At 53.1% G+C, this 14069-nt stretch overlaps 1 protein-coding gene across 1 annotated transcript; it reads left to right on the top strand.

Annotated features, from left to right (window-relative positions):
• Positions 1-141: 141 nt before the first annotated feature.
• LOC104158001 (pyridoxal phosphate phosphatase-like) lies at positions 142-467 on the top strand (the record flags this gene model as incomplete). The annotated part of the gene is made up of 1 exon (XM_009695556.1): positions 142-467. A coding segment is annotated over one exon (326 nt), but the record flags the coding sequence as incomplete, so codon positions are not given.
• Between the last annotated feature and the right edge of the window lie 13602 nt (positions 468-14069).

Raw genomic sequence — 14069 nt, 5'->3', positions numbered from 1 at the left:
CAGGGCTGCCCTCACGCATCCTTGCCGGCTCCCAAAACCATGTTGCCAGCACCCCGTTTGCTTATCCGGTGGTGGGACCCAGCCCGCAGCCGGTTAGCCCCCGGTTACTTCTTTTTCTCCTCCTTTCCCCACCTTCTCTAGGGACCGGGAGCCTCACAGCCGCTGTGGAAACCGCTTCGGGTCGCAAGGCACTGGTGGTGGGGAAACCGAACACGTACATGTTTGATTGCATCGTGGAGCGTTTTGGCGTTGACCCATCCCGCACCCTCATGGTGGGAGACCGTCTGGAGACAGATATCCTCTTCGGCAAGAACTGCGGCCTCTCCACCATCCTCACCCTGACAGGTGTTTCCCGCCTGGAAGAGGCGCAGGCCTACATGGCCAGCGACAGCGCCGCTGCCAAGGATCTGGTGCCCAATTACTATGTGGACAGCATTGCAGACTTGATACCGGGCCTGGATGAGTAGCAGTCTGTACATGTGAGGGCAGAGGGGTCAGGTTCCCCATCCCAGAGCTCCATCTGTTCCCATTTCTCTCTTACTCCCCTATTCCCTCAATTCCTGGTTTCTTCACATTCCAACGCCCTTCTTTGGGGGCAAAATTTGGGGGGTTGGCAGGAGGGGGCAGGGTTCAAGTTGTCTCCTTTCTGCTGAGAGGTATCCATGATGGGCAGAGTCCTTCTCTCCCTCGTATGCTACCTGCCAGCATCTCTGGGAGCGAGCTGGAGGCCTTGAGGCTGACAGAGGTGGGGGTCAAATCAGTGTGTCTGTGTGGCCTCTCCCTCTGCAGGGGTTAGGGACCGGCTGTCTTATTATTATTTTTCTCTTAGATAACCAGTGGCGGCCTTTTACTGCTGTCCCTTCGCTCGTAACTCTCAACTTCTGAGCTGCATCCCTTCAGTCCTTGTGGTAACCCCATCCTTGCCAGGGGACTGGCTGGCATTATCACCCACCTGGTCTCCATCAGTGCCAGGGCATGCGGAAGGAGTGTGCCCAAGCTCTGGAGCGATGAATGAGAGCATCTCTGCCTCCCACGAGTAAGAGGGAGCATTGCTGCATCTCTGCCTCCCACGAGTAACAGGGAGCGTTGCCTCATCTCTGCTCTGCCCTGTCCCTTAGAGATGTTTCCCCCACCATCCCGTGCCCCAACTCAGTTAATAACTGTGCCAGTGTCCATCTGAAGGACTGTAGAAAGGGAAGAGACTGGTTTGAGGGGGTTTTTGTGCCAAACAGCCAAGCTGTGACTGCGCACAGCAGGTCTGCAGTTATACCTTGTTTTCAAGCACCCTTTCCGAAGGGGCTTGTGAAGGAGAGAGGGCTCCTAGGCTACCACAGCACAGCGGTAGTGAACTGTACAACTCTTCCCCGGTTCCCCTTCCTCAACTGGATTTTGCCATAGTACGGTGAGAGAAAAGGGCTGATGGGGGTCTGTGCTCCAGCTGCTAGTGTGCAGGTGAGATGGTAGTGGTATTGTCACTGCTGTGAATGTGTCACAGCCCTCAGAATCATTCCTTGCTGCTTTGTCTTTCTACATTTTTTTTTTTAATTTTCTTGATCTTATTTATTAAACTTATTTATTGTTTGAATATTGTATTATTTGTATAAATTATGCTGACTGGTTGCGCCAAGGGGACAGGAGGCAGTGCCTTTGGGCCTCTCTTACTGTCCGTGTCCCATGTTGATGTTCTTACACTCACCGTGTCTCTGTATATAATAAAGTGTGAGCGTAGGCTGGAAATGGCCTCCTTTTGTCACTTGTGGTCCCATCAAGATGAAAATGGCCTAGGTAGCTTTGAGCCTTCAAAGATGAGGATATGGCAAGACCTTTCCTCACTCAAGGGGGTGCTCCTGGGTGGACAAGAGGAGGGTGGACAATGTCTTTTGTGTCTTTGAGCTGCTGTTTGCTGCTCTCTCTTACTGGGGGCTCAGACCTGGAGCCGAGGGTGGAGGTGGCCAGAGGGGCTATGGCATAGGGCGCGGGGTTCAGCCAGCTGAATTGGAGCAGTGAGCGATGCGATCTTTGCCAACTGCCTTTGTATTTCACAGCATGGATGACTCCTTGCTGGGGAACGGTGACTTCTTGTGCTGTACCTGAAGTCTGCCCATTGCTGGGGGACCCCAGTGGGGGGGACCCCAACGATCCGTGTGGCCCTGCCCAGCGGTGTCCAGCTCTGCTGGGGTAGGGGTTGGGTGCCAGCTCTGTCACCCTCGTGTACCTTGCAGAGGGCTGAGAACTGCCCAGGCAAGGTTTTCCTGTGACCCTTCTCAACTAAGCTAAGCTTTGAGTGAAGAGGAGGTGGATGTCACCATCCTCCTGGAGGTGACCATCACCGGACTGTAGCTTGCCATGCCCTGCGTCATTTCCCTGGATTTGGCTGTGGTCCCAGCCAGGAGGGAGAAAACAGGTAAGAAGAGCTTGAAATCACTTGAATGTACTTTGTTTCCCTTCCTCATACAGGAGCCAAATCCTTCCCTTTGTCTGTCAGACCCCTTTAGCAGCTGTTGATGGTAACCAAGCATCGCATCTCCAGCTTGAGAGATCAGCTGTTCAGCTCAACGACCGACCTCGGTGTACGTGAGTGCTGTGGCAGAGCTAGATGCAACTTACTGGCCCTAGGACAACGCCAGGTGATGAGGCTCTTTTTTTTTGGTGGTTGTTTCCCCACCTCATCCAAAATAACTCGGGAAAGAGCCCTGCAATATAAAAAAAGATCCAAAGAGCTTTCTGAAGACTGCCTGTCATCTTAGTCAGTCCCCTTTGTATGTGTCTGTCTCTCCCTTTTGTCTGTCCCATCCCCAATGAGACAACCAGAGGACTGGCGCTCCCTTAACAAGCGCCTGACCAACACTTCCATCGTCGAGGAGGGCAAGATAGAGACCTTATGTGTCTGCTAACTCTGCCTGCCTAACTAGAGATACCCAGACCCTGATTTATTTTTCAGACCTCTCAGGTCTTGTATCAGGCTGAAACCCGGAGCGCTGCTGTTTGTGACTTGGGTCCACAGCTGGGAACGCTCAGTATGGCTGCAGATTGCACAGGCTGACTTGGTTACACGTGCATTTACAGAGGAGACAGCGCACAGCAAGAGCATCCCCAGGAGATTCCTCCTTTTTTCTAGGGTGCTTTGAGGCTGAATGCTTCTCGTCCTCTCTGCCTCGTTTGCCCTGTTCTTCCCAGCTCTCCCAGCCAACAGACGGGCGGTTGGAGGCTGTGACCTCCCAGGCTGGCACATTGGGAAACAGAAGGGAATCCAGTAGCTAATTGGAGCATTACAGCCTCCATTTGGGCCCTCTCCAAAGAGATTTTGGAGTTTGTCCTTTGGATCCTAAATGGTGAGCCTGCAGAGTAGGTTTTCTTTTTCATGTGACTGCTGCTGAAAACAGAGCTTGGCAGCGACGATGGCTGATCCCTGTCCCCTATGGCCATGTAACTTCTTTTGATCTGGTGCACCTCTCCCTGAGGGCTTTGCTATGAAGCAAAGGTGGACTTGGAGCAGAAGGGGAATAGGCTTTACCTGGTCTTCCCTTGGTTCTTCATGTAGCTGAGGGCATCAGGCAGGGGTGACCTGTGTCCTGTAAATGCTTCCTCTCCCCAGCAATGGAAGCAGAGGGATAAGTGCTGCCTCTAGCCACGGGGCTGTTTTTGCTTTCATTGAGGATGAGAGCAGCACTATCAGGGTCCATCAGGTCTGCCAGGCTTTGGTTTTGTGTGGCTTCCCTCTCCTGCTATTGCTCCTGCACGTAATGAAGGTGAGTGTGAGCAGATCTTATTAGAAAACTAGCCTGGAAGTGTCCCTGAGGGACGGCGAGTTTTCCATCCAAGCCCTTCAGACATCCATTCAACCGCTGATGCTAAGGGCTCTGTGATCCTCCTGGGGGTCAGGCCTTGGTTCCCTCTGACGGGGCTGCAGAGAGCATCTGCTGTTGAAACTGAGAAAAATGATGGCTCCTGCCTGGGTAGGCCAATTTCTTCTTGTCTAAAGCAGTTTTTCTTTTTGAATTGAGTGTTCAAGGAAGCACTGCAGTTGCCAGGGAGCACAGGGCTGTGGAGAGTGGAGCTGCAGCAGCGTGTGGGAGGGTGGAGTGGATGGGAAGCCTGGCTTAGTGTGGTGTGGGGAAGGGTATTTATTTTCTCACCTTCAGAAAACTGCATCATCCTTTCCTGCTGTGCAATCGAGACAACACCCAGGAGGGTGGCAGTCCTTCCGTTACCCCAAAAACCTCATATCCTTCATCCCTAAGTGCGGTTACTGTGGCAACCGCTGGCTGGGTGATGTAAGCAGCGATCTGCCGAGCATCGCCTGCTCTGGGTAAGGCCCAGGGAGAGGCTAGAGATGCCTGTGTGCCCCTGGCTGGGGCAGAGACCACTTCATCTTGCCTCCTGGACTCCAGCCATCCCTAGGCACGGATGGGTAGAGGAGGCAGAGAGCTGCAAAAAGTCTCTCTGGGCTCTTGGGAGCTTGAGGCAATGCGGAAAAGGGGGGTGAGGTAAGCAGCGATCTGCCGAGCAGCGCCTGCTCTGGGTAAGGCCCAGGGAGAGGCTAGAGATGCCTGTGTGCCCCTGGCTGGGGCAGAGACCACTTCATCTTGCCTCCTGGACTCCAGCCATCCCTAGGCACGGATGGGTGGAGGAGGCAGAGAGCTGCAAAGTCTCTCTGGGCTCTTGGGAGCTTGGGGCAATGTGGAAAAGGGTCAGATATATGAGTAGGTGAGCCTGCTTCCGTAAGAAACTATCCCTTGAGCCAGAGTGGACCAAGCTCTCATTTGTGTGCAGCGTTCGTGATTTGATGGCAGGTAACCTGGAAGCAGTCTGTGTGTGCTCCTCCATGACCGTCTGCTGCTTTCCTCTACTGCTTTGTGACCTCTGGCTAGACTGCGCTTGCCGGCCTGACTTCTAGGGCACTGAGGCTTTGGCAACCTGATGTCCCCTAGTTTGAAATGTTCTTCATCATGCTCCTATTTTCCTGACATCAGCATGTTAACAGGTGCTCCCTGTGTTCCTTCGCAAGCGTATTGCTTTCTTCCTTTACACAGAGTCACAAAATGGTTGAGGTTGGAATGGATCTCTGGAGGTCATCTGGTCCACTCCCCCTGCACCAGCAGCCTAGGACCGCGTCCAGATGGCTTTTGACTACTCCAGGAATGGAGACTCCACAACCTCTCTAGGCAGCTCGGCCAGTGCTCAGTCACCCTCACAGTAAAAAAAGTGTTTCCTGGTGTTCGGAGGGAACCTCCTGTGTTTCAGTTTGTGCCCATTGCCTCTGGTCCTGGTGCTGGGCACCACTGAAAAGATCTTGGCTCCATCTTCTTTGCACCCTCCCTTCAGGTATTTATACACATTGACAAGGTACCCCCTGAGCCTTCTCTTCTCCAGGCTGAACAATCCCAGCTCTCTCAGTCTTTCCTCATAGAAGAGGTGCTTCAGTTGTCTTTGTGACCCTTCCCTGGACTCTCTCCAGTATGTCCCTGTCTCTCTTGTACTGGGGAGCCCAGAACTGGGCACAGATGCTGTGTAGAGGGGAAGGATCACCTCCCTTGACCTGCTGGGAACACTCATCCTAAGGCAGCCCAGGATACTGTTAGCATCCATTGCTGCAAGGGCACGTTGCCAATTCATGTTCAGCTTGGTGCCCAACAGGACCCCAGGTCCTTTTCTGCCAAGCTGCTTTCCAGATGGGTGATCCCCAGCATTTACTGGTGGCTATGGTTATTCCTTCCCAGGTGCAGGACTTTGCACTTCTCCTTGTTGAACTTCATGACGTTCCTGCCAGACCATTTCTCCAGCCTGTCAAGGTCCCTCTGGATGGCACCCTCTGGTCTATCAGCCATTCCTCCCAATTTTGTGTCATCAGCAAACTTGCTGAGGGTACACTCTGTCTCATCATCTAGATCATTAATGAAGAAGATAAACAGGATCAGACCCAGTCTTGACCCCATGGGGTACACCACTAGTTAACTGGCCTCCAGCCAGGCTTTATGCCACTGATCACCACCCTCTGGGCCCAGCTGTTCAGCCAGTTTTCAGCCCACCTCACTGTTTCATCACCCAGCCCATATTTCCATCGGCTTCTCTACAAGGATCGTATGAGACACATTGTCAAATTGAAGTCAGGGTAGACAATGGCCACTGCTCTCCCCTCATCTACCAAGCCAGCTGTTTCATCATAGCAGTTTATCAAGTCGGTCAAGCGACTAACACTTCAGGAAGACAACAAATGGGCCCAAAGATATTAATTGGTGAGTAGATGCCTTTAATAGGAGGAACTAATGATCATCCTGGCTGGGAAGTTGTTAGTGTTCAGCCACATGACATGGTAAGAGAACTGGGAGGATCTGGAAGGTGTTGGGACTGGCAGGACAGAGGAGGGGTTTTTTTTGCATGGGAAAGTGCCTCCAGAGCCAAGAAAGGATCATGATCCTAGGAACTCACTCGATACTCGCCCAACCTGATGTGAGAGTCCCCCTTTGCCAAGGCAGGCAGCTCTGGTGCCGCCCTGTCCTGCAGCAGCCAGAGCAGGGAGGAGGAGGAGGAGAAGAAGGTGAGGAGCAGTAGCCTGTCACTGCCTGCCCTGGGGAAGGAGCCAGCGTTTGCTCTTCCTCCAGCAGCCATGTGGGTAGCAGTCCCTCCTCTGCAGCACAGCTTCCCACTCCTCGCTCCTTACACAAGGCATTGCCATCCTCCACCCCATAACATTGGCTTTCAGGTACCCCTTTGCCCTCCCCATGTCATTATCCATTTTTTCCTTCCTTATTGCTGGCTCATTTGCTCTACAGACTCTGACCCCAGCAAACTTGCCAGGCAGCCCAGGAGACTTGCGTGACAATGCATATCCAGGAACTGCTGCTGTGTTGCTGGACTCTGACTGGTGTGCGGATAACGTATTGGAAGTGCTTTCGGCAGACAAGCTATTTTGGTGCTGCATGTAATCCCTGAGAGATACTGAAGAGCTGAACCTGCTGAGAGCAATTAAAAGCCATTAAGAACTCCATCAGCTTGGAGAGTTACACTGGTCTTTGTAGCTTCAGTATAACCACAGCAAAGCACTGTCAGCTCTGTAAACCTTCAGCGTGGAGACAAGGGAGACACGATGCCAGAAACATTTCCAGATCACAGGGCAGCTGCCTGCAACGATCCAGGTTGTTCTGCCCCGTGATTTAGCCTGCTAGATGTGCAGCTCCAGCAGCTAGCGATTTCCATTCTGTAAACAGGATATTGCTGAGCACTGAGATGCTCTCTTCGCTTGCTATGGGTGAGAGAAACCTGTCCTTCAAATGGGCACTGTTGTCCATCAGGTTGTCCAAAGCCCTGTGCCAGCCTTTCTGCTCACCAGCCCTTGCTGAACCTCTCGCCTGGCTCCCACAGAAGCTGCGCAGAAAGTGATACCTGGTTAAAATTCAAGAGCAGGAGTTGCTTCCCTATGTCACCTGTTTCAAGTAACCCAAAACAACTCCGATAGGGTTTTCTGTTTCCTCCAGGTGCAGTTCGCTGTTGTACTACAGTTGCCTATGTGCAAGTGAAGTAGTTTATCCTTGCAGCATGGAAATTGAGTCTTTGTGGGCTGTAGATTAGAGATTTCCCACTTGCCAGGACAACAATGATTGTGGCCCTGGCAAGGCGCCCTTTCCTCCTGAAAGACAGATGTTCCTGACTTGGTGTCCTTCTCTGGCCTGATGCGTGGAGGCCGTGGATTCAGCTCACTTTGAGCAGAGCTGAGGAGCGGCGTGGAGCAGTGGTGGTCCCTATCTGTGCCCTTACAAAGTTTGGGGGTAGAGGTGTGAAGAATAGCAATATGCTCCCGTTTAGCGCTCCAGTACAACTAGGGGACCATGTACCTGCCACAGCCTTGGTAACCTGGAGACTGACACGTCTCATGAGATGAAGTGGCCATGCTCCTTCAGCGGAGACCCTAGGCTGTGTTCAGGCCGAGCTTCCCGATGCTCGCTGCCTTGTAGTCCACCGCAGTCTCATTAGTTGCCTTCCCTCAACAATTTCAGGGGTGAAAGGCCCTGTGTCATTGAGCAATCCCACGCTGTCTTTGACTCCTGTTTGGCCACAAGCAACTCTGAATGCCCTTGAGCCAATGTTGCTGGAAATCTACCTGTTGGTGCAGGTTTTTGAGCTGCTTTCTTCTCAGTTATCTGTTCGGGCAGCCTGATGTTAAGAATGCTCAGGAGAACTCTCTACAGAAGTGGTCTTCCTCAGCCCAAAGGTCACTTGTGACTTGCTGATGAGCCAGTGGCAGCAGCAGAACAGTCCTTCCTACTGGACCGCACTTGTTCCTCAGGTCAGTCCAGGGATGGAGGTGGCTGGTCATTGCGAGGAGCACATCGTCCTGGCTGGCACATCTTTTAAGTGGCAGGATCTGAAGCAGACCCCTTGGTGCTGCTTGCTGATGCAATACAAAACTCAGCCATTACTACTTTAGGTACGTTGTAAGCTTTCCAGAACAGCGTCTCCAGCAATGGGACACAAACAGCAGCAGGAAAATCTGTCTGATCCCTGTAGTGACTTAGGAAGAGATACAACTGCCTGGAAAGGGAGTCTGGGAGTTACCCTGGGACTTCTTCAGGCAGCAAACCTCCAAGCCTGGCAATGTGGAGGCATCCTGTCCATAACTGTATTTCCTCCTCCTGCCCTGGCAATGTTCTGCAATGCAGACGAGTAAGGCACCTGCAAAGGATCATCCTCGTCTGCTCCATGTCTCTTGAACTTGGATGCTGTGCCAGGTGCAATAAATGAATTGGACATCTCTAGTAAGTCATCTGTCTAGGGCTCTTATTCTCCCATCTCCCAGACTGTTGTTCTCTAGGTTGAAAATAAATCTGGAAGTAGGAGGCTTCTGTCTTGTCTTCCCATTACGCTGGCTGGAGTGAATTGACACCAGATTTTTCTTTCATTTCATAATATTCATGTCAAATGTTCTCTTTCCTTTTTACTTTTTATTGCAACTACCAGGGGCTTCACTGCCTGTCAGTTCCTTGGAGAAACAGAGTATGAGCTGTGCATCCCCGCCACCATCCATCCCACCAAGACCAGTTGTTACCCTGTCCTTTAACACACACTTGGGTGATACCTAGAGGCTGTGGTGCTGGGCACGGTAAGAAGAAAAAAACACAACTGGAGAGAAAGAAGTGTAGCTGAAATTGCTTTCCAGCAGACATCACTTTTGCTGTTGCCTGAGCCTCCTGTCTGTCTCGGTAGGAGGGAAGGAGTGGGAGGTTCCACATCAGAGTTGCTCCATAGATTTGCAAACCCAACATAAGCTGGTTCTGTCAAAAACTCAGTTATTTTCACATCAGTCTGATGCTCAGCAACAGGAATGCTTTCACCACAAGAGAGGAGGCTGTACCACAAGAGAGGAGGCTGTACCAGGCAGGGGTGAACAGCTGAAGGTTGGAGAGCGGGATGGGATGGGATGGGATGGTCTGGGGTGTCATCCTGGCCGATGTGAGCTCACTCATGGAAATATGGGTTGATAAATGGCAACTGGCTGGGCAAAGAGCGTGAAGTCCTGTCCCTTCACACATTCAAAACTCACGTTCCTCCAATTTGTTGAACAAGCCCCCTTCCCAAGAGCTGAAAAGCCAGATTTCTAACCACAGACAATTTTGGCTGTTCTTCGAGCATCAGCTTCTTTCACTGGCTGTTGTCAACACTGCAGGGCCCCTAACTACTGCTGGCACCCAGGGTGCAGCCAGTCACCCTGCGGCTGCAGCTCTCCGCTCCGGAGCTGTTTCTCATCACAATTCATCCTCTCTTCCCCCTCCAGCAGCTCCAGTTGGCAGCAGCTTGGTCACGCAAGCGTCTCTGCTCAGGAGAGCCTGGTTGCTGGCAAGCACAAGGCTGTGTCCTGGAGAGCAAACGACAGACGATGTGGCTGACAGCCTGGCAGTCTGCATCCAAGTCACGGCTCCCTTTTGTGCACATTTAATCAGCTCCTTCTGTGCCGGGCTGCATCGCGCTGTTGCTTGGCATTGTCTGTCACACTCCCAGTTGCTCTTAGCAGGACCATGCCCTCCATCTATGCCATATAGTTTCAATGCTGTAGATGTATGTTTTCCAGTCTGCACATCATCCTCCCTTCAACAGTTGTTTTACACAGTTCTTTGTCATCCCTTGATGAACACCAGACACCCTGCTCGCTGCTTTACTCGCTGCTCCATTGGCTGCACTGCTACAAGAATCGCATTTTCTGTTTTCCAGGCCCATAGCACATTTTTTTGCCTATCCAAGTCAAAGCGAAGGAAGACCTAATCTGTTCAGGCACTGCTGTAAAGCCCTTAGCAGCAGTTTCAGGTGCCAAAATCTCTATGAATCAGCCCTGAAGTCTGGACCAGCAGGATGGGGAAAAGGGCCATCGCCAATAAGCCATCCCCAACCCCTTCCGAGAGGTGCAGCAATCCCAAATCCATCTGCGGTGCCCGTTTCCAGACCCACATGGAGGGCAGTTATGGATCCAGGCTGGGTGAAGAGCCAGATTTCCCAGCGCAGACGGGCAATGCCCCTTCTCGTTTGCCGCTACGCAGGCCTGGCCAGACAGAGGGAAGGAGAGCACCTGGGACTGTGGTTGCACGATGCTGGGAAGCTGCACGTAGGCAGTCTTGCTGTTGTAATGGCAGCCCTCACCTTCAGCCCAGCTCATTCACTGGTGCCCGGCTGGTTTGCCCTCAAGGGATGATGTTTCGACAGGAGGAGGCCACAGACGCTCAGCCGGAGCCGAGTAGCCACCACACCAGCAAGGTTGCCACCACAACGTGCCCAGCCAGCCCAGTCCCAGGAGAGCCAGGGCTGTGGACAGGTGGCCCACAGGCACGGCCGGCAGCAAAGTCAGGCTTGGCAACCTGGTGCAATGCAGAGGTGAAACACACTGGCTGGGCAAAGCCGTGCTGGGGAGCTGGAGCCTGTCGGTGCTTGTCTTTGTTGCAGATGGACGAGGCCAGGGACTCGGTCTGCCCAGAGCTGGTGTGGCATTGAAATGGTGCCAGCAGTGGGAGCCTGGGCAGCCACCTTCACGAGGTGCCAGGGAGAGGCAGGGCTTCCTCCAGGCATCCAGTTTTGCTGTGACATGGCCGGTGTGCCAGCACTCTGCAAAACATCCACTCCAAAGTGCTCTGGGGGGGTGATGGGGAGAGCCAGAGTTGGGGAAGGTGCTGTGGCTAACAAAAAGGAGTGGTGGGTGTTGGCATGCTCTGAGCATCCTCCTCCTTCAGCTTGGTGGAGGCAGGAGCAGTGCAGTATGGTACATCCCCCGGGGAGGAGATGCCTTGAGAGGTCTCAGGTTCCCCATTCTCATCCCCAAGGCACTACTTGCCCACCCACCATCCATTCTCTCTCCCTCTGGCCAGGCCAGCTCTGACTCTGCCTCTTGTGCCACATACCTAAGCCTGCGTTCCCATCAGCTCTGCTGGTGCTGCTGAGGCCTGGACCATGATATTACAGCAGATGTCATGGTCTTCCCAGAAGTATGTGCACACAATCCGGAGGACTGAACAACACTGCATGAATAAAAGAAACTAAGAAAAGCAGTACATTTCACGTTTCAGCCTCTTGGAGGGACCAAAGAGTATCTCATCTTTTTTAGAAACACCTCCAGAAAGTTTTAAAAAAAAAAAAAAAAGGAAGCTTGGCTGCAAACTGTAGTGCATGTCCTGCTTTTCCCTGGTGTTCATCCCTCCTGCCCACTGCAGGTACCCGCACAGTGCTGGGGCTCTGCAGGGCTGGGCTGAGATGCCCGTCTCTGGGCACTCAGGACAGAGGGAGGCCCTGCAAACACACAGAGGTGTTGTTCTGCCTTGGGCAGACCCATGCCAGGCCAAAAAAAGAAAACCCAAAGAAGCAAACTTTTCTAAGCCATTTACGAGTCTCCCCTGAAAAGGGCGAGCACATACTCAGCAAAGTGGGTCACCCCATCTCCAGCAGCTCTCGCCCTTGCCCAGAGGGTGCTGCTGGCATGCTGCTCGCCCAGAGCCTGCCTTTCTCGGAAAGCATCCCATTTCCCCACGGGGAGTATTGCTTTGAGCCAGCGGCCACCCTCCTGCCTGCAAGAGGGACAGCCAGCTCGCCATGCAGCCAAGCATCTTCACCAACTTCTGCTCCTGGGAATAGCAGCGCAGAGCCCAGCATCTCGGTTTCACTCTGAGGGGTAAAACCACTTGTCCCCCACCCAAGCTAAGATGTAGCCTTGTGTGGGGCACAGCCTGACCTTTCTGGAGTGGGAAAGCACTGGTTTTCCAAAGGGGAAATGGCAACTCGTTGGGGAGCTGGTCAGCACTCAGGGCCAGTCCTCAAGAGCATCCCCCCGGGCAGCTGCAGCTCACCAGCTTTGGTCATTCATGCTCTTCACTTATGTTGCCTGCTTTCAAGAAGGCTGAGCCCGGCATTTTTGAGGCTGGCCTGACCCAAACCGCAGCAACCCTGTGAACCTCAAGGGTGGGTATGTGTGTGGAGGGGTTAGGTTTCCTCTGGCTGGCCCAGTGCCCTGGGCTTCACCGCAGAGCTCTGCAGACACAGTTTGGGACTACCCTTACTCAACTAGGGGCTTATTATTGGGTTGGAAGGAAGAGGCCCTGGTTCTGGGGACAAGGTTTCATCCCCATCTCCCACTGACCTTTTTCTCCAGGGCTAAATAACGCTTCCTTTTGTCACCTATTGCTGTGTCCCAAAACATAGGGTGTGATGTCTTCCTAGCATTACCCATCACTCTTTGGGGACACAGTCTTTCTGCAAGCCGTTTCCTCCACATGACAGCTAGCAGCCTTATAGGCACAGCAGCCCACCTTCTGGCCTTCATCCCAGACCCCTTTATGTGCCCAAGAGGCCAGGGGAGCTTTGGGAGCAGATGGTTGGAGACACCTGACAGCTGCTCCTCCAGCATCCCATACCCCATGCAGCTACATCCAGCCTAACCAAGTGATTGCAGTGACCTGGCCTGCCTCTCCCCTTGGCCAAGGGTTTGACAACCCTGAAGCCACCCTTTCCAACCCCATTGCATTGAGTGAATCAGTCCCAGCCCAGGGATTTACTCAGGCCACAACACATGCAGGAGCAGCAGATTTGCTGTTCCCAAAGGACAGAGTTGCCCTAAAGCAAGAACGGCTGCTGTCGGTTCCTATCTTCTTGCCCTCTTGCACCTTTGTGAATCCTTTAACAGCTTGCAATACCTAAAGATCCTCTCAGTCCAGGCTATCAAAAGCTCACAGGGCTTTCCTGGCTGGTCTTCAGAACTTGAGGAGGTGTTTTACAGGAAGCCTCAGCCTGATGGACATTGCGCAACGCAAGAAGAGATGAAGGTTGGTGTTTGGTGAGACCAGATCTCTCTAGCACAGCATCTTGCCCTGCCAGAGGGCTGCCCCAGATATCTGGAGGTGAACATCAGTCCTGGGTTTTCTGCTCCTTTTGCTCTGATTCAGCTCCAGGGCTGTGCTTGGAGGGTCTGAGCAGCAAGGAGGGATGCACTGGTCCCAGTGGTGCTCCTTGGAGGGTCCTGCCTGGGCCCAGGGAGGTCAACCCCATCCCTTGCCTTGAGGGGTCTCTGCAGGCAAACCGTAACCCCAAGGCAGAGGGACAGGGAACAGGTAGCCTGAGACATGTGGCTAGGTGGCCCGGCACCAGGATGAGGGGCTCAGCCGCATTGCCCATCAAGAGATAGTGTTGGCACAGGTGTGGCTCCCAGGACGACCGGAGAGCAGGAGGAGATGGGAGCACAGTAGCAGCAGAGGTCCTGCATGAGCTCCCATCTCCTCCCCAACCCACCGGCCATGGCACAAGGGTGCTGCATGGATCAGTCTGCGTGGAGGTTGTAGCAAGTCTCAGTAGCAGGTGTTTTGGCCAGAGAGATTTTTGGGAGGTACCAGGTGTTGTCTGTGGTTTCTCTGCCATGCATAGGGTCCGCACAGGGCTCGTGGAAGGAAAGGAATGGATACCGATGAAGCGACGGAGAGTTTGAAGGAAGGCCAACTGAGACACCCTGAGAAACGAAGCAAGTAATAAAATCCTGGGAAAAAAAACAGTGCTCCGCACCCAGCCGGCCCCACTTCTGGGGCTGCCAAAAAGGCATCCTTGGCTCAGAG

Source organism: Cariama cristata, unplaced genomic scaffold (assembly GCF_000690535.1).
Source record: "Cariama cristata isolate BGI_N322 unplaced genomic scaffold, ASM69053v1 scaffold7922, whole genome shotgun sequence".
NCBI lineage: Eukaryota > Metazoa > Chordata > Aves > Cariamiformes > Cariamidae > Cariama > Cariama cristata.
This window is presented reverse-complemented; position numbering and strand designations above follow the sequence as displayed.